Raw genomic sequence first — 27,710 nt, 5'->3', positions numbered from 1 at the left:
CATTACAGATTGATGATCATTTAGATTGTAGAATTTTGGTGGCAACAGTTCAAATAATCAGTACGTTTAAACTGACTTCGCTGCAAATAAATAGTACATTCGAAATGTAGCTACGACTTTCGTCTATATGCCTTCTAGTAAGTGACAGTTTCAAAATAATTACTTACAACTGTTAAAGTTTCAACTATTGCCAAAACCACACACGCCTCGTCGAGGTTGGCGCATGTCTTACTGCTAGATTCAGCCTTTTCCGCCATCTTCATGTCGAAGAATAACACAGCGTTCTCTGGCTCTGCGCTGCAGGCCTTCAGCAACCACGACTCTGATGTGTGCGCTGACAATTTCTAAAAGCATAAAATCTACTTTATACAGGGACATTTTTGGTCCGTTAGCCATATTGTTGCTAGGTGATTAGCTAGGTCATACTGAACAACTTTTTCTATGGGGCCAACTCCGAAAACACAAAAAAATTTTTGGCCTTTTCATACATTTTAATCGAGTGGATGTCTACGTTTCATATGGGAAGGTCGAATTTTTTTTTGGGATTTCGTGGTTGGTCCCATAGCAAAAGTTGTTCAGTAAGACCTACCTAATCACCTCACACAATATGGCTAACGGTCCAAAAATGACCCTGTATGAGGTGTAATCGTTAAGTGTAATCAGGCGATAATTCCGTAAATATAACAGATATCAGAAAACTTCAAATTGATATCGAAAGTGCGTTACCCAATGAGTAAAATAACATTAATAACTTTTTTTAAATAAAAGCAGAAATATCCCAAACATTAACTTCAAACCCTCCCATATAGGGCGTCCTCTAGCTGGCGTACGGAGCGGGTTAGGGCCCCCCCCACATCTGGCGTCTTTCGAGCGTCGGCGTCTACAATTCTATGGCCGACGTCGACGCAACGTCGACGCAGCGTCGACGCAACTGCGCAGCGACGTCATTTTCCATAGCGCTGGACCGACGCCGACAGACGCCGACGCTCGAAAGACGCCAGATGTGGGGGGGCCCTTAACGAAAAATAGTATGAGTAACGCTAATTAATAGGGAGTATTACTGCAATGTTCTGCCGCCAGAGTGCAGCACTAGTGCACATAGTAAACCATAGAGTAACTTATACATACTAACAGTTAAACAGTTTTTTGACAAGTTTTCACTATGACATTGATGCATCAAGGCGGTTTGTTTACAGGTGGACTACCCCGAAACACGAAAATCGAAAATTCGTTACCTGCCTCTCTATCGATCGAATAGGCCAGAGTGATAGAGAGGCAGGAACCGAACTTTAGATTTTCGTGTTTTGTGTTATGCTCTAGTTTCCTAGGATAGCGGTGCCGTCATATAGCGGCCGTCTCCATACAAATGCTAGGACATCCATATTTGGCCGTATTATTTAGTATGGAGACGGCCGCTATATGACGGTACCGCTATCCTAGGAAAACCGATCTTTAGGCACAGAAGAAATAATAGTACTACCGTACAGAAAGGACACTTCCTACAAACCCGAAGTTTGACAGCGGTTCAGGGTCGAATCATGCTATCCCTTTCTAATATATGGCACTATCCCTTTCGGCTATTAAGGGTCTCCCCTAATATATCGACGCGCATTCGGCAAAAGCCGATAGGAAAAAGCTTTATGTCCACGCAATAAGAGCGAAAAAGCCGTCGACGCGTCGGCAGGCGCCGGCCGATGCGAGCCGAGCCGAACGACGACTTTTTCGCTCTTATTGCGTGGACATAAAGCTTTTTCCTATCGGCTTTTGCCGAATGCGCGTCGATATATCAGGGGAGACCCTTAGGGTTGTCAAAATTCCAGTGATTATCTTATCTGTGGTCGTGCACGCAAAAGGAAGTCAAGTGTTGCCAACACTAATAATTGCTCGGAGCAATGCTGAGCCGAACGGAGCCGAGTTCGACCGAAGTCAGGAGTGTCTCCCCACTGCTTTAGGACCTGTGATTGTGTTAGTGACGCCCGTTACGCAGAGTTTTGCGTAGTATTCTCTAGTCGTAGTAGGATTTTACTAGTCTATCACTGTATGTCACCGCCACTTAGCCAGGGCTATAACCGCAAAAATCGAAGTTCGCAAATTGCTGGCATTTTTATCTGTCACTCTAATTACGCCTTCATTGGAGTAAAAGAGAAAGATGCCCGTAATTTGCGAATTTCGGTTTTCGCGGTAGCCCCTCAGGTCGCCAGTCCCTGGTTCGTTCGATATTACAGCTATTTGACATTGCATTTATTCTTTTATTGACAAAAAACTTGCTCTCACTTTAACAATGTCAGTAAAATAATCAACTTTATTACCTGGGCATTAATGTTCAATTTAGCTTGAGCAACTTTCTCGTCAGCACACTTCAGTCTGTCATTGTAAGCTACTTTATTGGCCAGGTCGGCGAGCGCCTGGTTCATTCGATATTGCAGCTGCAGTGTGGACGTCGCTTCTTCCGTCATCAGTCTGTGGAATAAGCTCTCCTCCATACCTAGTCGTCTGTAAATATGTGAAATTGAACTCTTATAGCAAGCAGTAAGGTTTACATTTAATAAAATAATAAAACAGCTTTTGATAATAAAATTCATTATTAGTAATTTCTTACATGAGAAATATATCTAGCTACTATTAAATTAACAACAATATAATTTAATCACAGAAAATACACGCGTAAAGTAAATTGTAGGCGCTAATTTGATAAGATAACATAAATGGATGGCGCTGAACGATGCACACTTTTTTTGACTTGACAACCTTGTTCCCGCCGTATAATGTACTATAGTTCGTTTTTTTAGCATTAGAAAGAACTTGCAAGAAGGTAAGTGATCTTGACATGTCTTTTGGTTGAAAAACGCTTTTTAAAAACCAAAAACTATTATTAATGAAAGCAGAAGAATATAAATGATCGTATTAGATTCATAATTGTTACATATTTGCCATAACTTATTTTTTAAATCTGTTTTTCAGTTAAAAGACTAGATTGTTTACCTTTTTTCTAATGCTAAAAAAAACGAGGTATAGGGATGGAGAATAGTTTGCGGTTACAATATAGTGCAAACGCACGTTCGAGGATTTTTTTATTTAAATGTATGGTTACCTTGCAGCACGACTTCTAACTACGGGCGGCAGTTGCTCCGGGTCTCCTACCAGGACGAACCGATTTGCAGCGAACAGGGGCCGTAGAACAGTGCATTGTAAAACCTGGAGAAAAATACAGTCACCATCAGATATATCCGATCGGCCAAGGTGTTCACAATATCTGAACACGCAATCTAACGCCTTGACAATATAGGCGTGCTCAGATATTTGTGAGCACCTTGGCCGCTCCGATATATCTGATGGCGACTGTACGCGTAAAACATTGCTGGCAGTTTTTAGGGTTTCGTACTCAAAGGGTAAAAATGGGACCCTATAAGACTCCACTGTCCGTCTGTCTGTCACTAGGCTGTATCTCATGAGCCGTGATATCAACTGTCTACCTATCACGGCTCATACAAGGCAACAGAAATACATCATCTGTGATGTTTTCAGAGATGATGTATTTCTGTTGCCGCTATAATTTCTTATAGTTTGTCAAAGGACTGGTCTCATTTCAAACATAGATAGAGAGAATCATACTATCTTTGTCTTACACTAGTACCTACACCCAAAAGAAAAGGCTGAGTATAGTTTTATTGTTCTTATTTACTGACAAATTTGGTTTGACCAACTATACATAAGTATCTAATAAAAAAAATTGAGGTTACTTTGGTTTCAGAAATCATCCTTAGATGTAATTAATGCCAAGAGAAGCAATATTAGCAAAGTGGTAATTAATTATACATGTGTGTGTCTTCAATTCGAGTAAAATGATGAATTGAAGAGTGTCACCTGAGTGGCTTCGTCTACGATGCAGATATCGAAGGTAGTACGAGCCAACATCGCGTGCGCAGCTCCCAAGCACGTCACTCCAACCACTTCCTGTATAATAAGGTTTAACATTACCGTACTTTCATTTTGATTTTAAATGATTTTGCTACTGTCGAAACAAGGCATTTTTTTAACCATTCTGTTTGTGTGTCCCATTCTGGCGTGTATCTTCTTCCTTGCGTTATCCCGGCATTTTGCCACGGCTCATGGGAGCCTGGGGCCTCTTGACAACTAATCCCATGATTTGACGAAGGCACTAGTTTTTACGAAAGCGCGCGACTGCCATCTGACCTTCCAACCAAGGAGGAAACTAGGCCTTATCGGATTAGTCCGGTTTCCTCACGATGTTTTCCCTCACCGAAAAGCAACTGGTAAATATCAAATGATATTTCGTACATAAGTTCCGAAAAACTCATTGGTACGAGCCAGGGTTTGAACCCGCGTCCTCCGGATTGAGAGTCTCACGCTCTTACCGCTAGGCCACCAGCGCTTCCATTCTGGCGTGTATGTGCTCCTGATATTGCCCAGAACTTAGAAAAGTGAAGACGGAGAGGAAAGTCTTCCCCCAGAAGTGGAAGTTATCATAAAATTTTAATCATCTCCTCTCTCCGATAGACAAGCACGAGCATACTATGTCAAGGAAATAATTTAACAATGTTACTCGCCATAGATTTATACAGTTGTTCTAACTGGTCCGGTGTCTCGCATTTAGAAGCCAGTTGATGTTCGCAGCGAGCCAGCAGGCTCGGGGCCACGCGCGCCGCCGAACCGAGCCGCATCACTTTCAGGGACTCTGGTAACCTGATACATGAATTAAAAGTGTTTGTATTTACATAGACTTCGCAAAGGCATTTGACGAAGTTGCTCACAATATTATCTACTTTTACAAGCCATTTATTTATTATTTATTTATTTAAGCCTTTATTTTTCCTTAAATAGTATTTAATTATGATGTTCTTGTTTATTTTGCTATATTAAGGACCCCTTTCGGGTATAGGCCTCCTCCAAATCTTTCCACCTTTTTCGGTCTTTTGCCGTGATCAGCCAATTTTCTCCGGCTGTGGCTATGATGTCCTTGGACCATCTTGTTATGGGTTTTCCCGCCTTCCTTTTGCCATGGGGTCCTGGCCACTTTGTGACTTTGTTGGTCCATCTGTCATCTGTCAATCTTCCTATGTGGCCGGCCCATCTCCATTTCTGTTTCAGCGAAAACTCGAGTGCATCTATGATGTTTGTTTTGGATCGGATGTATTTGCTGTTGATCTTATCCTTTAGTTTTATGCTGAGAATGCTCCTTTCCATTGCTCTCTGGCATGTTCTTATCTTTAATTTGTTCTTGTTTGTGTGCACCCAAGTTTGAGAACCGTACGTGAGGCATGGTAGGATACATGTGTCCATTACTATTTTCTTATGTTTGAGACTGTAGTTTCCTTTTAGAAGCTCTTTAAAACTCCAATACTTCCTCCAGCTGATATGGATTCTGCGGTCTATCTCCTGGCTGTTGCTGTCTGTGTCAAAGGATATATTTTACAAGCCATACACGCTTGGAATTCACTGATCGAATGATCGCTACTACGATGATTGAAAGGACAAGAAATCGTTTACCCAGTTGCACACGATCGTGGTTATTTTTCTTTTTCAGACTGGTTCTGGTGTTCCACAGGGATCCGATCAGGGTGCCCTTTTGTTTCTTATATTCGACTTAAATACTTAAAAAATAATGCAAATAATATTTTTTCTATCTCTAACGATACTTTCCGCCTAAAACCTTTTGTCCGATAGTCAGTTATCCTTTTGACCGCCAAAGACCGCTGTAACGTCATCGGAAAGTCTTGCCAAGGACGCCAACGACAATGCAATAGGATAGGGACTTACGCGGGACTCCGTAAAGTTATTTTGCTTAAATAATCGCGATCACCTGGCGTCTGGGGCACGGCATATTCCTTCGCCATCTGGCGATCAAAGGGTTAAAAAGATACAATACATACCTGCTCAATACAGTGTCGACAGCTGAGTGAGTGTGCGCTGTGACCAACACGCGTTGTTTCAGCGCCACCAGCATTTGTATCAAGACGCTTATCGTCTGAGTTTTACCTAAACAAAATCAATACTCATTATAGTGTATTATAATATTTATAATGTAGCATTAAACCAGGATTCAGTGTCACTTACAAACGCTATTACCTATTTGGACTACTTCTGTAAATGTTAGGTAAACATACTCGGCTTAGCATATAATTTTTTTCAGGATCAATACACCAAATTCGATTTACTCTCATTCTCAGAAAAATGAAGAATAGTTCTTAAGCTACATTCTGGTAAATTACTGTAATACTTATACATATAATAATTTCTAAGCACACGCAAAAACGCATGAACTGAATTGGGCCTTCGTACATATGTACATCCTGAACAACAAATTCCTATAAATGTACCGAGAAACGTAAGAAGAAAAGTCAGGGTTGGAGCACTTTGAGCTCAGTGTGAAATCCGTATGTGTTAACTCCTAAACTTTAATGCGCTAAGCTAAACACTAACCCCCTTATTCATAAAATAGTACGGGTCTGATTTAGCTAAATTATGTTTTATTCGACCGGTCTGGCCTAGTGAGTATTGACCCTGCCTGTGAAGCCCATGGTCCTGGGTTTGAATCCCGGTAAGGGCATTTATTTGTGTGATGAACACAGATATTTATTTTGTTCCTGAGTCATGGGTGTTTTCTATGTATATAAGTACGTATTTATCTATATAAGTATGTTTATATCGTCGCCTAGTACCCATAGTACAAGCTATGCTTAGTTTGGGGCTAGGTCGATCTGTGTAAGATGTCCCCAATATTTTATTTATTTATATTTTATTATACCTTTCTTAGAAATACTTAAGTCAAAATGACAGATATGGACAAACGATTATTAGCTAATTTAATTTAGGTTTGTAGCGCGTTTACGAATAAGGGGGTAAACACTCACCAGTCCCCGGCAATCCCTGCAACAGTGCATAGTCCTTGGCAGCGAGTGCTTTCAACACGGCTCTCTGTTGCTGTATGTTCAGTGACTTCATCATTTTAGCGCCGAGCATGCCCACTTCGCGAGGGAGCTTCTTTTCGAATACAGGGGATTCTTTGTCGATTATTATTCTGTAATTATATTGTGCATTTCATATTCTAAAATTCGTAAAAATAAGTAGATATAGATGGTCAAACAAATATTGTCAGTCGAAAAAGGCGAAAAATTCTTTTATGAGACGATATCCCTTCGCGCCTAAATTTTTCAAATTTGCCGCCTTTTTCTACTGACTGAAGATCTGCTTGACCAACTTTAATTGAATTACTAATTACGCCACCTACCGTGTCCAAATGTAAATCTAAACCATCCTAATAAAACCAATTCAAATACACGCAAAATAACTCAAAAAAGTCGATGTAGGTAGCTGTTTAAGACGATTTTAGGAACAAGGGACTCATAATTGGGGTGCTTCCTTTCCGCCGATCGCAATGCGTATTCAGGACTATGGTCCTAAAGATGCGTGACATTATTCTTCAGGTATCGATTGGTGTAATTACATTTTGGGTGTATGCGATAGATGAGTAACACTTGGGTGTTACTCTAAAAAATAATGACAAAATCCTGCCAAACGGTTGGCCGTTTGGCAGGATTTTGTCATTATTTTTTAGATTGCTTGCAATCCAATTTGTAGACGTATTTATGTCAAAAACTTCATTAATTTAACATTCTACGATATAATATTACCTTTTCCACTATTATTTTCTAATCTAATATCTTAATTTAGCTATTTTCTTGCAAGCTCGTAGTGTAGATTAGTACCAACATTACTCGCTAGATGTCTCTGAGCGTAGATTAGATGCCGCTATCGTTTGTTTGTCGTAGTTTCGTTGGGGTGGACGCGGATGTTTACACCGGCAACATACATACATACTTACATTATTTTTGAAAGTCGACTCTCCTGCAATGCGGGACTAGTGCGGCTTTGGAATACATTGAAGAAATTATAAGTACAGTTCGTTCAAATGTGGAAGAAATTAATTAAACAAATTAACAATGTTGCTTGTCTGTAACTCGCGCACTATGGGTTCCGTACCACAACACGATTTTTTTTTTCAATTTTACATTATAAAATTTTTGGTTGGGAAGACCGAAATAAGGCATCATGGCAACAACTCTCGTAATTGAATACGAGGTGTAGCCCTATGACAGAAAGGAGGAGCTTCGCTCATTCTGCTCTACCGACCTTCTGTAAAGATCGGTTTTCCTAGAGGATAAATATAGATGTCGTAGTATTTGTATGGAGACGCTATATGACACCGCTATCCTAGGAAACCAGGGCATAAGAGAGACAGAGAGAGAAACTTACCTTAACTGAGTATAATTGCATGAATTCTATAGTAATTTAAATTGTATTTTTTTTAATTACTCGTAAGGCATGTTAATTATAAGATGCAATAATGTTTTGAAAAGATGTGTCCCGCCGAGTTTGTTTCCGGTCCCATATTGGGATACCCTCCACCAATTGAGGGGGGATTTAAATCTTCTCGGGGCAGAGGTGTACGGTTGGAGCCGGTTTAGGTTTATTTGACGTTCATTTAGTTTAGAGATAGTTTGTATTATTATTTTTAAGCTAATTTAATGTTTTATATTTACTTAATTGTGTTGTAATAAATATTTTTCTTTGACGTTCATAAGCGCATTGTAATATGCCTACTTGAATAAACTATTTTTTATCTTTTATCTTATCTTACTTTCTCAGTCTGAGCGCCCGATCGCTGTCCTCCAGCAGCACTCCCAGATTAGTCAGGTTCTGTACTGTGGTCGCGTACGACTCGTATGTGTCGATGTGGAACATCGTGTCTTTGCTCAGCCGGCGGCTCAGGTCCCTGAAAAATAATACGAATACGGATGGTATTATAAATCAATCAATCAATCAATCAATCATTTATTGCGCCATGGTTACAACAAGAGATGTTACAACATTTATACAAGTAAGTACCTCATGGACCCTAAAAGGGTATGACAAACATTTCCTTAAACTAAGATTTATAATATTTACATATGTCATGCAATACAGCACAATAAGTAGCATCCTATTAAATTATTAAATTATATAAATAAAACTAATAAATTACATATTAAAGCTATCTGCAAAGAAATCATTAATAGAATAATATACTTTTCTCGCAAGGAACCATTTCAATCTTTTTGTATATGTTGTCTCTCTTTCCTCTGCCTTTATAAAGTGGATTACGAAGGGTGTTCGAGCGGCAATGGCTAGGCGTGATAAAGCTTTTCGTTGTTACAAGCGGGATAGGTGTGATGCGAACTGGGATTTGTTCAAAGCTGCGAGAAACCGATGCAACCAAATGGTAAGAGCTGCGAAGCGCCGTTATATCCATGAAAATGTTATATCTTCCTCTCTTGCTGACACATGGAAATTCCTAAGGTCACTCGGTATAGGTAAATCTAATGATGATGTGGACTCTACCTCTTTCACTCTAGATCAATTAAATTGTCATTTTGCTAAAACTACTCCCCTTACCTCACTAGTAAAATTTAAAACTGTATGCCTTATTGCCTCTCTCTCTTCTCCTGATATCGACCCATTTACCTTTAGTCCTGTCTCTCTTGAAGAGATCCGCAAAATTATTCTGTCAATTAAATCTAAGGCTGTAGGGCATGACAATGTGAGTCGAGTCATGGTCATCCACATTCTTGATGAAATACTGCCGGTACTTTCACACATCATTAATACATCCTTATGTACTGGGGTTTTTCCTTCTTGTTGGCGTAAGGCCTTTGTTATTCCTCTTCCTAAAGTTAATAACCCCAGTTCTCTCAATCATTTTCGGCCGATCTCTATTCTTCCATTTCTATCCAAAATTCTCGAGGCTGCGGCCCATAAACAAATTTCACAATTCATACACCGAAACAATCTTCTGTCACCACTTCAGTCTGGTTTCCGATCCGGTCACAGCACCACCACTGCTCTTCTTAAAGTTACCGAGGACATTCGGCTTGGGATGGAAGCATCCAAGGTCACGGTGCTGGTGCTTATAGACTTCTCGAACGCCTTCAATGTGGTTGACCATGACCTACTCCTCGCTACTCTGACTCACTTGCGGGTATCTGTAGAGGCGACAAAGTGGTTCTCCTCATATTTATCGGATCGTGTCCAGGCAGTCCGTGCTAGCCGCTCACTATCTGATTGGTGTGCACTGAACACCGGTGTTCCTCAAGGTGGTATTCTTTCGCCCTTTTTGTTTTCCGTATTTATTAATTTGATTACCACCAATATTCGTAGCTCTTACCATTTGTATGCGGACGACCTACAGCTGTATGCTCAAGCTGATGTGAATGATATCAATTCTGCCATTTCTTTGCTAAACGCTGATCTAGGACACATCGCTGAATGGTCTGGCAGTTTTGGTGTTAGTGTTAATCCATCCAAGTGTCAAGCCGTAATTCTGGGGAGCCAGCGCCAAATCTCAAAGCTTAGTACAGTCGCTATCGCACCAATCCTGTTTGATGAGTCTGTCATTCCCGTGTGCACTAAGGCTAAGAATTTAGGATTAATTTTTGATTCTACCCTTTCCTGGAGCAGCCAGGTAGCTGATGTGAGTCGTAAGGTCTCAGGCACACTAAGGACTTTGTATAAATTTAAGAATTTTCTCCCAGTAAATACAAAGAAGATGTTGGTGCAGGCGTTAATTTTGCCAATTATTGATTATGGCGATGTGTGTACAACGAATGCCACTCAAGAGTCCCTTAATAAACTTGAACGTCTCCTCAACAATGGCATACGATTTATCTTTGGCCTGCGTAAATACGATCGTGTTTCCTATTACCGTCGCCAGCTCAATTGGCTCTCCATCCGTCGCCGTAGATCGCTTCGAATACTTTGTACTCTATTTTCAATCTTGTTTGAGCCTTCTGCTCCTGGATACCTAAAGAATAAGTTCCTGTTTGATACTCCTCGTCCCGGCTGTGAGCTGCGTACATCTCGTGTTCTCAAACTCTCAATTCCTGCTCACCGCACTGGGTTTACGACTAACTCCTTTGCTGTCCAGGCGAGTCGTCTCTGGAATTCACTCCCTCTCAATATTAGACAAGCCCCGAGCAAGTTAGCTTTCAAGCGGTTGCTACATAAGTATCTGCTGAAACAAGAGTTCGAGTAGTGTCCATCATTATATATTATATATTATGAGTATGTATGAAATATGTAGTAGTATATTAATTATATATATTCTAGTATATTTATTTGTGTATTCTATATGTAGTTTATCAGAATTATTAGTTGTTCGTTGCTCAGTTGTTTTCCAATGTTCTAATAAATGCCCCTGTTCTCCTTGCACCATTTTTACATGTCTCTGTTTGGCCCGATGGTTGACTGGTAGAGAATGCCATTAGGCATTAAGTTCGCCATTTGTACATTATTTTTATGTTTTGTGCAATAAAGTTTAAATAAATAAATAAATAAATAAAGTCCGGAATATGATTGTAGCATTTAGCTGCTGCATAAAGAGGGCTTTTCCTATATATTTGTAATTTAGGCGCGGGTAGTTCAAGTTTGTATTTTAGCCTTCGATTTGGCAGCTGTTTGAACAAGTGTATGTTTTTTTTGACATAAATACATAATTCTAAAATATAAAGACATGGTAGCGTAAGTATGCCGTGCTCAAAAAAATGTGGCTTGCAGCTATCGGGTTCTTGGATACCCACCAATACACGAACGCATTTTTTCTGCATGACAAATATGTCGTGTGCATCTGTACTGTCGCCCCATATTACAATCCCATAACGTAGCCAAGACTGTGTAAAGGCATAGTAAGCTGACAGTGCTGTACCAAAGTTTGTTGTTTTCCGGAGCGTAAAGAGTCCGTACAGAAACTGGGATATTTTCGTTTTAACGCATGCGATGTGAGTTTTCCAGTTGATATGGTTATCTAGAGTAACACCTAGTAGTTTGAAATGCTCTACTTCTTCAATTTCCGTGTTATCTAGTAATAATTCTAATTGTAGAGGCGTTCTTTGATGTGGATAAAATTGTATTAATTTAGTTTTATTCGTATTTATTGTTAAATTGTGGTCGCGCATCCATTCATTTATATTATTTAAGGTTTGTGTTAGTTTTACATTACAATTTTCCGTATCGAAATCAAAAAGGAGAGAAACGTCATCTGCAAATAAAGTGCATTTGGCATCGATCTCCTTCGGGAGATCATTAATATATAATAAAAAGAGGAGACAACCTAAAACACTTCCCTGTGGGATTGAGCCTTGCGCTTCTATAATATTTGACCGAATTATTTCCATCTCATTAGTAGACGGATTTAGGTATTCGATTTGGACAAGCTGCGTTCGCTTCTCTAGGTAAGATTTGAACCAGTCATGAGCTAACCCTCTAATTCCCGATCCGTATAATTTGTTGAGCAATATTCTATGTGAAACTTTGTCGTATGCTTTCGTGAGGTCCAAGAGTAATCCAACCGCGTGGTGTTTATTATTTAAGGTGTCCATAATCTCTTGTGTGTAGTTGGTAAGCGCGAGAGCAGTTGACCGATATTTTCTAAAGCCATATTGTTTGTCGTCCAGTATCCGATTTTTTTCTAGAAATTGGTAAACTCGGTTGCACATAGCTTTTTCAAATATTTTAGAAAGGGTGGGCAAGAGTGCTACGGGTCGATAGTTATTAGTGTCATGAGTATCACCTTTCTTGTGTATAGGTTTAATTATTGATATTTTAAGCGGCTGCGGGAATACTCCTTCATTAAACGACTGATTTATCAGCATGCATAGTGGTTTTGCCAATTCGGTGGCGCATAACCTAATTAATGATGAAGGGATATCATCAATTCCTGTGCTATATGTATTCTTGAGTCCACGTATAATTTTAAGCACCTCTAGTTCAGATACTGGGTGTAAGTACATCGATTTAGTAACTAGAGTACGAACTGGGCGACCGCGCGCATTAACTACGGGGTTTCCTTGATGTGATTCCTGACCAGCGTAAACAGATGCAAAGAAATCGTTAAACGTGTTTGCTATGACCTTAGGATTTTCGGTTATAGTGTTTTGAGGCAAAATATTTATTTTTAAGTTTTTTTTCACCTTTACTTTATTTTTCAGCTTGTTTATAATTTTCCACATGGTTAAGGTTTTATTTGTTGATTGTTCCATTTCATGTATGTAATTTAATTTCTTTGATTTTAAGACTGCCTTTTTCAAAGTGTTTGCGTATTGCTTATAGTGTTCTTTAAGAACGGAGCTATTTGATTTGCAGGAGAGTATTTTTAATAACCTTTTATGAGTGCAAGATATTTTCAAACCTTGGGTAAGCCAGGTTTTTTTTGGTTTTTTGTTTATAATTATGCATTTGACGGGAATTTTTTCGTTCAGTATATTTTTTAACAGATTAGCTAAAGTATTGTAATTTTCGTTTACGTTTTTACTACAGGTTATTAATTGATTCCAATTTATATTTGTTAGCTCGTTTTTAAACGCCATTTGGTTGTTTTGATTATAGATTCTTTTATAGGCTTTACACTGGTTATTAGATCTTTTCGCTAAAGTGCACGGTGAATTTGCAAATTTACAAATAATACTTTTGTGATCAGACAGCCCGTAGTCCTCAATTAAAATGTCGTACAATTTATTGTTAGTAAATACCAGATCGATACAAGTGGCTGAGTTTAGTGTTATTCGTGTTGGTTCCTTGACTATTTCAGCGAGATTTAGGGTCAACATAAGATCAGACAGACGTTTGCAATATTTAGATTTTTGTAACATATTGATGTTGAAATCACCACCTATCACAATACATTTATTCTGTTCTTTATGTTTAATTTTTTCTAACAAGGTTTCCATGCAATTATAAAATGTTTCAATATTTCTATCTGGTCTATAGACGCATACAAGTAAAGTGCTTATTTTAGGTAGCTCGATACAACAGCATTCAGATATGAACTCTGTAGAAATTTTGTTAATATCGTCTCTTATAGTGTACTCTATAGAATCGCGAATAAAAATACAAGTTCCTCCTCCATGATGTACGCTTCGGCTAAAGTTTGTAGCTAACTCGTATCCGGGAATATTAACAAGTTCAAGTTGTGATGTCGCCATCCAGGTTTCCGTCAAACATAGCGCGTCAAAACAATGGTCTTCTAAAAAGCTCTCTAAAATATCTTGTTTGTTATTGAAACTCTGCATATTCTGAAATAGGACTGAAAAGTAGTTGTTTTTGTCAGTAACGAAAATTATTTGCACTGCTCTCATTTCTAGACTGAGCGCTTTTTGATGGTAATTGAGACAATGCGCTCATTTCTTCGTTGTAGAGCTGCTGAGTCCTTTGTGAGCTCGTCATATGTGAACTTATAACAGGGTCCGAAAGACTCGTGTTTTTCAGTGAGTGAAGGCTGGGGCTACGATCCGGTAAACTCGTACTTTGTCGTTGTTCCGTAGTCGGCGGCAGTACATATTCGCGGCCATTTATAAATACCTTATCGTTCCGTATTACTGGATTTAAACCGCGCTTCCGCGCATCTCTTAATGTGTCCCTAAGCACCTGTCTTTTTTTCAGTGCCATAGTGTTCAAAAACTCTGAGATTGCAAGTCCTGTATTTTTAAATATATGCTTATTGTTTAAAACATATTTTTTCATGCGCTTACTTATAAGTTCTATTTGAATAGGTCTTCGATATCCTCGTCTTCCTATTCGTCTCAAATCCTCGATAAATGCATTTATATCTGTGCCTAATAGTTCGTAGAACACACCAGTTACACGTTGCAAGAGAACATGCCAATTTTCTTCAGGGTATTCGTCCAAACCGTATAACCGTAACCGTATAAGTTGCAAAGGCGAACCAAACAAGAGACGGTGGGAAAACCTAGATGTATTTTGATACTTCGGCCGAACTCGGCTTGAATTTTGACAACCCTAAATCATCATCATCATCATCTCAGCCATAAGACATCCACTGCTGAACATAGGCCTCCCCCTTATGGGGGGTGAATGCCATAATCGCCACGCTTGGCAGGCGGGTTGGCGATCGCAGTCGAGTACACCGAATCTGAGGGACGCTGCTGCCCGTCCACTGGTGGTCTTGGACGTAGTTTAAAGACATAGCCGGGTCCCGGATCCCTAAATAGCCAAAAGGGATACTGCCACATATTAGAAAGGGATAGCATGATTCGACCTTGAATCGCTGTCAAACTTCGGGTTTGTAGGAGGTGTCCTTTCTGTACGGTAGTACTATTATTTCTTCTGTGACCAAACCACGACGATTGGTAGAAGAAAAGGGTAGTCTTTACCCAGCAGTAGGACAAAATAGGCTCCAGGAAAAAATATGCAAAGAAGTTATACGGAGGTTTTTTATTCATAATCTAGACTTCGCTTGGGAATTCTTCGGCGCAAAGTTAAATAGCAAAATTTTCACCATCCTTTAGGGAGGAATTAAGCAAAATGTTTTCTACCTTTCCAATAGAATCAGCATTTCGTTTTCTTTAGAAACAGTGACTACTCCGGCGGCGATCCACGGCCTGTTGTCTATGCTCACTATTGAGAAATCGCCTTCCTGGGGGCCCTTGGTTTTATGTTGTGGCTTATCTAAAACATACGATATAAAATCAAATAGTTACTTAACCCCTTACCGCATCCAATGCCATAATGGCGGATGTGATATGCAACTCTATTGACAGCCATTAAAGTTCAAATTTAAAGCACTTAAGTTTACTTACTGGGCAAAGTCGCATGCGTCGTATGTAAATTACGACAAATGACATTTTATTTGAGACCTGATTTATTTTAAATTTTAATTTTTTTTTTATTATTATTTATATCACTCAATTTATTATTTTCTATTTTATTATAATGTTAATATGTTATTGTTAACTTATGTGTGTCAAATTTAGTCCGAATTTTATAATGTAAATACATATTATGCAAGTGTGATATGAGCGAAAGCTTGAAATAATTTTTTTTTAACAAATATCTTTAAAAACATGCAGTATAAGTGTAAATTGCACATAAATATCAAAAAATATATTTTCCTTACCTCCATTATTTATGCTCTGCCTTTCAAAAGTGTGCGTGTATCTATCGCCAGATTGCACCACTGATTTCAGTCTTAAATTCGCAGCGCACGTTCCTCGCTTTGACCTAAAACACAGTTTTTACCTCATTGGCAATTTTTTCAGGTCATAATGCCTCTTTCACTCTTGGTTAACCTGAACAAGGGTAAAGGAGAGAAAGGAGAGGCATTATGACCGCAGCGCTAGTAGAGTATAGCTTATAGTTCGTTTTTTTAGCATTAGAAAGAACTTGAAAGAAGGTAAGCGAACTTGACATGTCTTTTAATTGAAAAACGCTTTTTAAAAATCAGTAACTATTACTTATGAAAGCAGAAGAAAATAAACGATCGTATTAGATTCATAATTGTTACATATTTGCCGTAACTTATTTTAAAAATGTGTTTTTCAATTAATAGACACATCAAGATTGTTTACCTTATTTCTAATGCTAAAAAAACGAACTATAATTCAGGACTTAATATCAAATTATAAACCTTATAAATAGAAGCATAGTGTTGATAACCCTAAACTAACCTTTTCTCAACGCTATCAGTCCACAACGCATGCAACGGGGACGCCGACATCTGTCCAGTTTCCTCCATCTTGAGAAGCGCCGTCCAGTGTAAGAAGTAGTTGACGTGCGCCGCCGATAGATGGCCGAGGGCGTCCTGCTTTAGTTTCGAGAGGGGGTGCTGTTCTGATACGGTGGGGCCGTTTGTATGCCTGGAGATGTGGAAACAAATATTAGAGCCACCCCACACTAGCGTCTTTTGAGCGTCGGCGTCTAGTCAGCGCTAGTGAGTGAAACCGTTGTCGTATAAACAATCTATGGCTGCTGCTCAACGCCACGTTGGCGCAACTGAACAGCGACGCCATTTTCCGTAGCGCTGACTAGACGCTGACGCTCAAAAGACGCTAGTGTGGGGTGGCCCCTACAATCATGTGGCTTCAAGACGGCATGTGATCTTCAAATCAAGTGAAAATTCGGTGTGTATGAAGATTAATGTGTTTTATTTAACTTGTCCTGTTAGTATGTATGTTAGTTAGTTTGGGTCATATCTTGAAAGCAAAATTAGACCCACTTTCCGATTTCCGATTGAGCTGAAATTCTGCATACATATGTATGCAGAATTTCAGCTCAATGTTATGATAAAATGGAGCTGATCTGATGATGGAGACATGAGGTGGCCGTGGGAACTCTGTGATAAAACAACACAAACTAATTGTGTTTGGGGTTGTTAGAATTGTCTCGATGAGTATTAGTTGCTGTTGAAAATAAAAGTACAGTAAGCGATAAAAGCTTGTACCAAAAATTATTATTTACAAATGATACACTTACTTAAGGCAGAATAGAAAAACAGAGAGGCAGAGTAAGACCGAGCCGTGCATATATTGACCAGGCCAAAGAGAAAATTAACGTAATGACGTATCAGGAGCTCAAAACAGTGGCAGAGAGAATAACGGAATGGCGATTACTCCACCGACAAGAGCCAAGCTCTTAATAATTATGATGAATTTGGGTGAATCAACTTTTAGAACACTGATTTCAAAAACCATGTTTGTTTATTTACTTTTTTGTTTACAGGGGCATTACACGATCCATAAGTATTGTATTAACACATTAAAAGTAACAGCTCGATCAGAAAAAAGTTACATTTTGTACGGTAACGCAGCAGAAAAAGTTTTTCTCCATAGAAAAATCAGGGACACACATTTTTGTATGGGAGATTTTTTTTCCGCTGCGTTACCGTAAAAAAAAATTTTTATCTGATCACATTGTAAATTTTTATGTGTTAATTCAATACTTATGGATCTAATAATTCCCCTGTAAAAAAAAGTAAAAAAATTAACATGGTTTTTGCAAAAAATCGATTTTTCTTTGCTAGGCAGTCTAGGGACACAAAATAAGTGTTCTAATAGTTGATTCACCCACTTACCACAGATGTAAGGAACAGACGGTGAGGTAGGGGCACTTGGCGCACGCGTTGTGGTGGTTAACCGGCTCCGGCAGATTTTGTTGCAAGAGGCTCGATGCCTCCTCTATGTCAGTCATTTGCTCTGCAACACATACATCATTTCATTTACATTTTATAGGGGAAAATGGCCTTAAAGAAAAGGAGTATATATGTAATTCTCATTATTAGAAGAGGTTAGAGTCTGGCTAATGAAAGTTGAACTTGCCAAAACGCGGCAAGTTCAAAAATTTGGAATACAATGTATAAAATTTTTAATTCATTTTCATATTCTAAATGTAAAATCTAAACTACGTAATGTCTTTTCGTCCGACATACCTCAGTGCCTCAAGACGAAAGTCTTTAATCAATGTGTGTTACCTGTGATGACTTACGGCTCCGAAACGTGGTCGTCTTTCACAATCGGCCTCATCTCAAAATTCAAAGTCGCTCAACGAGCTATGGAGAGGGCTATGCTCGGAGTTTATCTGCGTGATCGAATCAGAAATGAGGAGATCCGTAGACGAACTAAAGTCACCGACATAGCCCACCGGATTAGCAAGCTGAAGTGGCAATGGGCAGGCCACATTGCGCGCAGAGAAGATGGCCGATGGGGTCGAAAAGTGCTCGAGTGGAGACCACGGACTAGCAAGCGCAGCGTAGGACGTCCAGCCACAAGATGGACGGACGACCTTGTTAAGGCCGCCGGAAGACGCTGGATGCGGGTCGCTTCCAACCGGTACGAATGGAGGTCCAAGGGGGAGGCCTATGTTCAGCAGTGGACGTCTTATAGCTGAGATGATAATGATGATGATTCTAAAAATCATAAGAAGTACAAAAACTATGCAATCCTTGTTTTTCTTGTGATCAAAGAGCCGCCTGCTACAGAATATTTGAAATTGCCGGGTTTTGCAGGCTTAAGTTTCACTAGCCAGACTCTATAGTCAATTTTTTTTAGCATTAGAAAGAACTTCTCAGAAGTTCGCTCGTGGTTCTAAATCTGGCACTTTTAGCGGTAACAATTTGAAGTAAATTATATGTATTGACCATGCTACATTAGGTAATTCAATAATTATTAACAATTAACGAGCCTGATAAAAACTGCACGCTTGCTTCTGCGGAGTTATTTCTAATGCTAAAAAAAACGAACTATAGCGCTGTTTATATTTTGATACCAATAGGTATTTCATGACTGCTTTACCTGGGTCGGTCGCCGTCGGTCCATCGGCCAGGTACTGCACTAGTTGGTTACGGAGCATTATCAGATCTCTTCGTTCAGGGTATCCACAGCTCACTTCCCTTAGGTCTACACGCTCTCTGTGAAACAGAATACTTGTAGTTACAAGATTTGATCTAACCTGTACAGGGCTCTGAAACCGTTCATTCGCCCGGGAACAAAAAGGATTTCGTTTCCTTTTCCAGTTACCGGTAAAAGAACTGTTCTTTTGAGATAACGGTTTATGCTATATACGTTCTCAAGGAACGAAATTAACCGGTTAAATTGAAAAAATCGAAGCGAGATAGAACGAGTAAGTATTGCTATCTCTTTCACGTATGACAACGAGTTCAACCGAGTCTCCGAAATCCAAGAGTAACCGGTATTATATCGTTCCCTGCGAACCATAAAGGTCCGTTCCCTCTTCTTACCGGTTAGGAAAGAGAACGTTACTTGTTAGTTTGCGTTCTATCAATTAACCGGTTTTTTAATGAACGAAATAATATAACGATTTTGGTACGATATTAACAGATATTTCGATACCGGTTCCGAGCCCTGAGTCTGTATGCGGATACGTAATAGAAGGCTCTTAGAGGTACAGCCAGCATCAAATACATAGTGGCGGTCAGTGAGGCCAAATATATCGTAACACATCTTTGTTACAGATGTAGTGCATATTTGTTTTCCATCGTATTTTCTCGGAAACGTTCGTATTTGTCATGCTACTTTAGTTAACCTAACTTTTTGTACCGAGACTGACTGAAATAGCAAGACACGTTCGTACTTTTCCGTGAAAATACGAAGGAAAATAATTATGCACTACATCTGTACATATAAGGACGTGTCCCGAAAGTAGTATTAAAAATAAGTGTTCCGTGAACAAAGTTTTGTACGGAACACTAATAATGACGTACTTCAATCAAAACTCGCCAATTTGGGAGCAGTAGAGTCAGTCACAGTTAACGCAGTGCATCCTATACTCTGTATCTTTAGGTATATTGTATACCTAAATAAAAGTAAACAAATATTTGTATATTTTCGGGTATATATTTATTTATTATAACATTTATTTACTAACCAACCAAATACAAAACAACCTGGATCGGTCACTGACTGAACGACCTGACTTTGACCTACATTATTTGATCATGTAATGTTCATCTGACAGCGCCTATCAACCACAGTGGAGTCACGCATTCTGACCTTCTTCGGCCATATTTCTCGTCGTGGTAATGACTCCATAGAGCGCCTCGTAGTGCAGGGAAAGGTCGAAGGCACCAGGCCACGTGGTAGATCACCAATGAGATGGACAGACCAGATAAAGGCCGCAACTAAGTGCTCGGTTTACGAATGTACCCGGAAAGCTGCAGTCCGCGACGAATGGCGCCGTATTAGCAAGATCATCAGTCATCGAGATTTACAATGATGACCACGACCACTCTGGCAAGAGTGTACCGACTAAGAAGAATGTTCATCTACCCTCAACTGGCTTAAGAAGCCATTTGGGGGTAGGTTTTGTTTACTCTTTTTTAAATACCTAAAGATACAGACTATAGTACTAGGACTACTGAAGTAGTTTATAGGATTCCGTACCTCAAAAGGAAAAAAACGGAACCCTTATAGGATCCCTCGTGCGTCTGTCTGTCTGTCCGCCTGTCACAGCCTATTTTCTCGGAAACTACTGGACCAATCAAGTTGAAATTTGGGACACATGTAAATTAGTGACCCAAAGATGCACGTTTTTTTTATTTTTTAGGTTCGAAGTTATTTAAGAAAATAGCCAGAAAATTACCCCCCCCCCCCCCCCCCCCCTTTATCTCCGTAACTACTGGGTCTCAAAATTTTGAAAAAAATACACAAAATAGTTCTTTACCTGTAGATGTCAGGAAAACCTATTAGAATTGTGCAGTCAAGCGTGAGTCGGACTTATGTACGGAACCCTAGAAACGCGAGTCCGACTCGCACTTGGCCGGTTTTTCAGTAGTAGTAGTCCAGTCTCACTTGAGGTAGAGCAGCAAGCCACGCTGCTCGCTGGTCGCGGGGTCCTTCGCGCGCTGCAGAGCCAGCATCATGCCGTACAGTACGAGCTGCCCCCGGTGCTCCGCTGACACTGACGCGCGACCGCTTTTCAACTCCAGTGGGACTATTGCTGCCTGGCGACCTACGATAAAAAAAATACAACTTATAACTCGTACAGTTCAAACATGCGCCCTAATAGCTAATATTACGCAAAACTCTGCGTAGAGGGCGTCACTAGCACAATCACAGGGTCTACCACGAAACACGAAAATCTAAAGTTCGGTGTCTAAGCTGCCTCTCTATCACTCTTGGCTATTCGATCGATAGAGAGACAGATAACGAAATTTCGATTTTCGCGTTTCGCGGTAGGGCACCTGTAAACAAACCGCCTTGATGCATAAATGTCATAGAGAAAACTTGTCAAAAAGCCAAGTACGTATAAATTACTCTATGGTTTACTAAACAAATTAGTGCTGCACTTTGGCGGCAGAACATTGCAGTAATACTCCCTATTGTAAAACCATTGTAGAACATATTATTCAAGTCTAGCGTTAAATATTTCGTCTGCGCGTGAGGTACGTAAGTCAAATTGACCGAACGAGCAATACTTCTCGTGAAATTTTGTAAGCAAATTCGAAAATTGAAATAAATAAAAATCGGAGCCATAGGTCTACCGCTCACAGAGGCATGGAGTATAGAGTAAAAAGAGTGAAATCTTTTATAGTAGAACAGTTGTATAAGTGTCCAGCGGTCAGCTGTAAATAATAGTTCAATTTCTCTCCAGAGTAGCGTTAAAGTAGCTAAGAACTTAGGCGTTATTGACGGAGTGTATAGTGCATTGTCAATGATTTGATTTTTTAAATTAAGTTTTCTAAGTATTGTAGCGCCACCTATTTAAGGTTTTTTGACGGACACATTGTTTTACTTATCTCTACCTTCCATACCATCTAGGTTATCAATGTCAAACCTTGTCAACACAAAAGTTCAAATTAGATAGGAACAGGAGACCTTTTTCTGGGTCTCTGGGCCGCTAGAGCCACTAATTGTATTCCTATCTAGGTATTAATTACGGCAATTCGATTAATAAATGATATATTGCCTATCATTATCATCATCTCAGCTATAAGACGTCCACTGCTGAGCATAGACCTCCATTCGTACCGATTGGAAGCGACCCGCATCCAGCGTCTTCCGGCGGCCTTAACAAGGTCGTCCGTCCATCTTGTGGGTGGACGTCCTACGCTGCGCTTGCTAGTCCGTGGTCTCCACTCGAGCACTTATCAACACAAAGATCATATTGCCTATGCGTAAGAATAATACACCCAGACTTTACCTTTTCGTTCATGAATAGTAACTTGTAGCGTGGCGTCGATCTTGCCCTTCAGGCCCAGCTGCGGGCAGCACAAGTTTTCTTCGATGTCCAGCACTTTGTTGATATTTCCGCACCACTTATCTTTCTGTCCCTACAATAAATACGGAGTTTACAGTTATATTAATGCCAGTTTGACTCACTAGATGGCGTTTAAATCAAAAAAGAAAAACACAATGACATTGTCCGTCACACGTGACGTCACGCAAGCGCCCTGCGCCGCCTAAACGAAACAACAGGCTCAGGCATACATTTTCGCCGCGCGGTAGAAAGAGAGGGTTACGCCTTACGTCTTACGCTGTCTCGAGTTTAACATTTTCTCCCCACCTCAAAAAGTGCACAGCGCCGCTAAAGAAGTTTTCACTTCAAAAAAACATTAATTCAAACCGCTTGGCGGTAGCTTTATTTCACGTTCATAAGCGCATTGTAATATGCCTACTTGAATAATAAACTATCTGTCTTTATCTCTTGGCAATATAATACTAAAAATAGGCGCAGTTACCAAACCAAAGGAAACTAGGCCTTCTTGGGACCCTTACCATCGGAGGTGGTTTATCCGACATATACGTCTGCATGAACTCTGCCAGCGGCGCAATGTACTGCTGAATATTTGAACTCGCCTCCTCATCTGATAGACCTGCGTCGTACAGGCTCTGAATCGATTCCTTTATGATATTGTTCGCCTCTTTACGTAGTTGGTCCACGGCCCTAATGTTCTGCGTCAGGGCTTTTTGTACTAGCTCGTGCACTAATATGCCGATTGTCATCTAGAACAAATAGATAAGAATAGTAGTTTGTGTTACAAGGGATCAAAATGATATATTTCCGTCAAGGGCGACATTGAATCCTGAATGAAGCGATGGATTCTACAATATTTCTAAAGTAGAATCCTGAGCGTAATGAGGGATTCAAGTGCTAACGTCCAAGATGAAATAATTTAGATACCGTGTGACACATACTGCTTTTCACATCAACTATGAGGAAATAGTTATGTTCCAAAATATGTTTTATTTGACCAAAAAAAATAGTATGCAAGAAAGAAAAAATCGTGTCCTAGAACAGAAAAGTACAACTTTAATCCCTCCTAGCAGGGAAGAAAAGTGTCACTTTGATCCCTCCTAGCGGGGAAGAAAAAGCCCTTTTTCGAATAGGTGGTGTGAAAATTAATATAACTTATGTATATCATAAGTTGATGTTGAGTACATTACCTGATCTTGGAAATAAGTATTCACTGAAGGGACAGTCAATTAATTAAACTGAGCGGCTACCGCGAAAACCGAAATTCGCAAATTGCGGGGATCTTTCTCTTTTACTCCAACGAAGGCGTAATTAGAGTGACAGAGAAAAATCCTCGCAATTTGCGAACTTCGATTTTCGCGGTTATAGAGTCCAGTTACTGATTGTGAAAGACACATGTCAGGGAAGTGTAAATTGTGTATTAACCTCTAGAGCGCCTCGGGTGCATTAATGGGTCACCTATGGCAGTTAAAATTCAATTCTAAATTTCAAACTCAAGGTCGTTTTTTGGTTGGCAAAAATATGTTTGATCCCTGGGTAGGTTAATCTTACAGCAGTATTCGCAGAGTCAATGCCCTTCCAGCGCTCCTGTAGCACAGCCTTCCGCTGGCAGAACACCCCGGCTACCACACTAGTGGACGACACCAGCCGGTCGGGCCGCAGCACCAGCAGCCCTGAGGAGTTGCTGACTGTGAATCTGCCTGAGGAGTCACGTGTGGCGAGGATGCTGACGGTGTCGCCGGGATTTAGGGGTGTGTGTAGCCTGAAAATGTAGGTAAATTTAATTGTTGAAAGGCGTTAAAGATACCAATTATAATATATATTACGGCGCCGTTCTGTGGAGCAAGAGCTGGGTGTATTGGGAATGGGGTGGAAGAGGGCTACCCAAGCAACCCAGGACCGGAGTCAGTGGAAGAAAAAGATTCGCGCCGAGCCCTACAACCCAGCAGGGGGTAACAGGATGGCACGAAGAAGATATAAACTACAGTGAAATTATTAGTATAAAAATATTATATTGCATTTCAACACCTTCACTGCGGCAATTAGTGTAATCAAGCATACTTTGCATCCATACCGCAGTGAAGGTGTTAAACTTGTTTTATCAAAAACAAACATAGGGAAGGGGAAAATAATATCCTACTAATATTATAAACATGAAAGTAGGTAAGGATGGAAGTATGCTTCTTGTTTAAACAAAAAGCATAGAATTGATTTAGATACCTTTACCTTTTGTAAAGGGAAGGGAGGGAATAGGGAGTGACAAAGTCCGATATACAAATAGTCCTCCTCTTCGTTTTCGATGACGGCGACCCTAAATACCTAAACATTATGGACGTTGTCTAATGAGCCCTTATGTGGCTGGCCAGGCCGAACTTGGTCTTAAATACTCTATTGCACGCGTGACAATAAAGTTGGCCAGCTGCGTTGAGTGCGTACACGTAGGAGGGCTTTAGGTCTCTGTTTCCGTAACTGGCGTAAAGTCCGATACAAATGTATGGAAGTGAGATTAAGGAGTTACAAGTGGATCAGGTTGCAGGCAAATGCTAATGAGTTATAGTTCGTAGCTTCGTAACTGAGCCCGGCGGCTAATCCTATTGTCTATTGTTAAGTAAAACCGCACGTGCTACTTAAAGTACCTGCAAAAAAGGGTCATACTTATTCTATTTAGCACCTGAGCGCAGGCTAGTCCAACGCTCAAAAAACCAGTGTAACTGCGCTCTCCGATAACGCGCCTTTGTTACGCATCTCGATGACACATTTTACACTGGTTCTGTGGCGTTCAACTCGCCGGCACTCAGTAACCGAAGTACGCAGGTTTTTATGCAGGAGGTGGTGGCACGTGGCACGAGCGGTTTTACTTAACAATAGACAATAGGATTAGCTCGGGCTCAGTTACGAAGCTACGAACTATATAAATTACATTTTAGTATGTTATCAGTAAGTTGTCGTGAGAATAAATTGAAACACATTATTGCGGGTTTTAATAATGCACATTATACTGGTAAAAAAGCATGACCTTGAAAGGCAGAGTATTTTGGGCCAAATGGAGGGCAAGTGTGCGCGAGGAAAAGCACCAACTAGATGGTCTGATGTTGTGAAGAGGGTGGTTGGCGGCGACATGCAGTACGTGACCCATAAGGCTTATGATCACACACTGTGGAGACGGATCATACATGGTCGCGATCCTCAGCAATGAGGGACCAAGGAAGAAGAGGATTAAACTGGTGATTGTTTGACAATATAAAATGATGTTGTTCCTTCTTTTTGTGTAATCTTACCAAATGCCTTCAACAAAGCACGTAGCCCTATTATTAGTAGCATTCTTGAGTTTCAGTTCCAGCCTGTTGGGTAACCTGTAGACTACTTCTATTTCACATCTCTGCATCACACTCAAATCCAAGTCTTCTGTATTTTCCTGTTAATAAATGGTATCAATTAGAATAAGTTACAGTCAGCTGCAGAAGTTGCTAAGCGGGCGAGGTGTTAAAAATTACCTTGACACACTCTTATTCTCTTAATAATAAAGTTGCATCAAGATCATTTTGAATTGAACACCTGGCCCACTTAGCAACTTCTGCTGCTAACTGTACAAGTAATGCATCCATACATACATATAAGCAATCATATTAAAGGTTTGTAGGGTAATATCCTATAAACTCTTAAGGTACTCAGCCTAAAGTAGTACAGTCGCCATCAGATATATCGGAGCGGCCAAGGTGTTCACAATATCTGAACACGCACTCTAACTCCTTGACGATAGAGGCGTGCTCAGATATTTGTGAGCACCTTGGCCGCTCCGATATATCTGATGGCGACTGTACAATCAACTTAGAATTTTTACTGTTTAAAAATGACAGAGATTTGTAAAGTTATCATTTGCCCACAAAAGTGATGTAATGCCAGTGAAGACATTAGACATTATTATTTTCGATTTCTTTATTTAAAATAATATCACCAAGGAAAGTATATTGGGGCCAATCAATATTTAAACTAATACAAACTTTACAAACGAATTAATACAAACTTTATAGTAACAAGAATGAAATTTCCATACCTCATTAATATCTTCAGCCCAGTCATCACCAAACACACTGTCAACTTCAGGGTCATCGAACTCAAGAACCTTAGCACACTTGGCAGGAGACTTGTAAATTTTTAAGGGAGAGCTGGACTTTGGTGGACTGCACATTTTTGGAGTACCTTGAAAATAATACAATAAAAATTGAAAAAAAAAAAACAAATAACTAGGTCCTTTTTATGTACCTTAGAGTTGGCCAGAGGGTGCTGAATTCCCTTAAGAGATTGCATATACTTGAGAAGATTGAGCCCCCAGCCATGGCCCGGGTGGTCTAGGCATCTGCTGCAAATGCAGAGGGTGCTGGTTCCATTTTAGCCCTGGGCCAAGGAGGCCCTGTTTACTTTTGACAAGTAGTCCATAAATAAGATTGTTATGTATAGAAAATATAAACAATATAAAAATATAGGAAATATTACCATTACTTTGTTTGACAATAGACTTATTGATTTCTGGACTATCTTCATCATGTATATCATAAAAGTTTGGTGAAAACTTCGCTTGACATAGTATATTGATGGACACATTATTATTACTTCCATTTGATTTACACTCAATTTCATCATCATCCAAGATACTTTGTATCTCATTCTCAATAATATTGTTTTCTTGGCTTAACGTCAGTGGGGACCTCTTCTTCGGAGAACAATTTTTCAGGTTCCCATTGTTTTCTACATGATCATTTCTTAAAAGACTATCAAAATCGTTGTATGTTATTGCTGATTTATAACCATTTTCTTTCCCAGGCGATTTCTTCACTGTTTCACAGTGATAACCATTATTTATTAGAGATGTTCTAGTACCATTTTTCATTGCATTTTTCTCTATACTATTCTGTTTTTCACTTTTCAGTTTTTTGTTTATATCATTTCCATTAGTCGTGCATGCTTGGTTAGTCCCAGTAGCCTCGACATGAAGAGGAGAAGTTGCCTTTCGTTTAACTGAAACCTTCTCTACATCTTTTGCAGGTGAAGCCTTTTTTACGGTTACACTTTGTGAATTTGTAACATTTGTCTTCTTAAAGAACTGCGTTATTGCTTTTTGATTCTTTGGCGGCCCCTGTGGTGCCTGTAAAAATGTA

General features: G+C 39.8%; 1 protein-coding gene across 1 annotated transcript in view; it reads right to left on the bottom strand.

Moving 5' to 3' along the window:
- The window catches only part of LOC134674718 (DNA replication ATP-dependent helicase/nuclease DNA2), a 30,693-nt gene that overhangs the window by 2,745 nt on the left and 238 nt on the right, over positions 1-27,710 (bottom strand). The window contains exons 2-21 of the mRNA XM_063532843.1: positions 27,049-27,697; positions 26,609-26,754; positions 25,833-25,969; positions 24,106-24,316; positions 23,076-23,303; positions 22,501-22,630; positions 21,150-21,309; positions 19,134-19,249; positions 17,918-18,038; positions 16,515-16,703; positions 15,965-16,068; positions 15,384-15,516; positions 8,660-8,794; positions 6,873-7,039; positions 5,892-5,997; positions 4,565-4,704; positions 3,865-3,950; positions 3,092-3,195; positions 2,310-2,493; positions 168-344 (exon numbers count right to left, since the gene is read on the bottom strand). Coding sequence (XP_063388913.1) covers positions 168-344; positions 2,310-2,493; positions 3,092-3,195; positions 3,865-3,950; positions 4,565-4,704; positions 5,892-5,997; positions 6,873-7,039; positions 8,660-8,794; positions 15,384-15,516; positions 15,965-16,068; positions 16,515-16,703; positions 17,918-18,038; positions 19,134-19,249; positions 21,150-21,309; positions 22,501-22,630; positions 23,076-23,303; positions 24,106-24,316; positions 25,833-25,969; positions 26,609-26,754; positions 27,049-27,697 — 3,423 coding nt within the window. The remainder of the gene's footprint in view (positions 1-167; positions 345-2,309; positions 2,494-3,091; positions 3,196-3,864; positions 3,951-4,564; positions 4,705-5,891; positions 5,998-6,872; positions 7,040-8,659; positions 8,795-15,383; positions 15,517-15,964; positions 16,069-16,514; positions 16,704-17,917; positions 18,039-19,133; positions 19,250-21,149; positions 21,310-22,500; positions 22,631-23,075; positions 23,304-24,105; positions 24,317-25,832; positions 25,970-26,608; positions 26,755-27,048; positions 27,698-27,710) is intronic.

Source organism: Cydia fagiglandana, chromosome 20, assembly GCF_963556715.1.
Source record: "Cydia fagiglandana chromosome 20, ilCydFagi1.1, whole genome shotgun sequence".
NCBI classification, from domain to species: Eukaryota; Metazoa; Arthropoda; class Insecta; order Lepidoptera; family Tortricidae; genus Cydia; species Cydia fagiglandana.
This window is presented reverse-complemented; position numbering and strand designations above follow the sequence as displayed.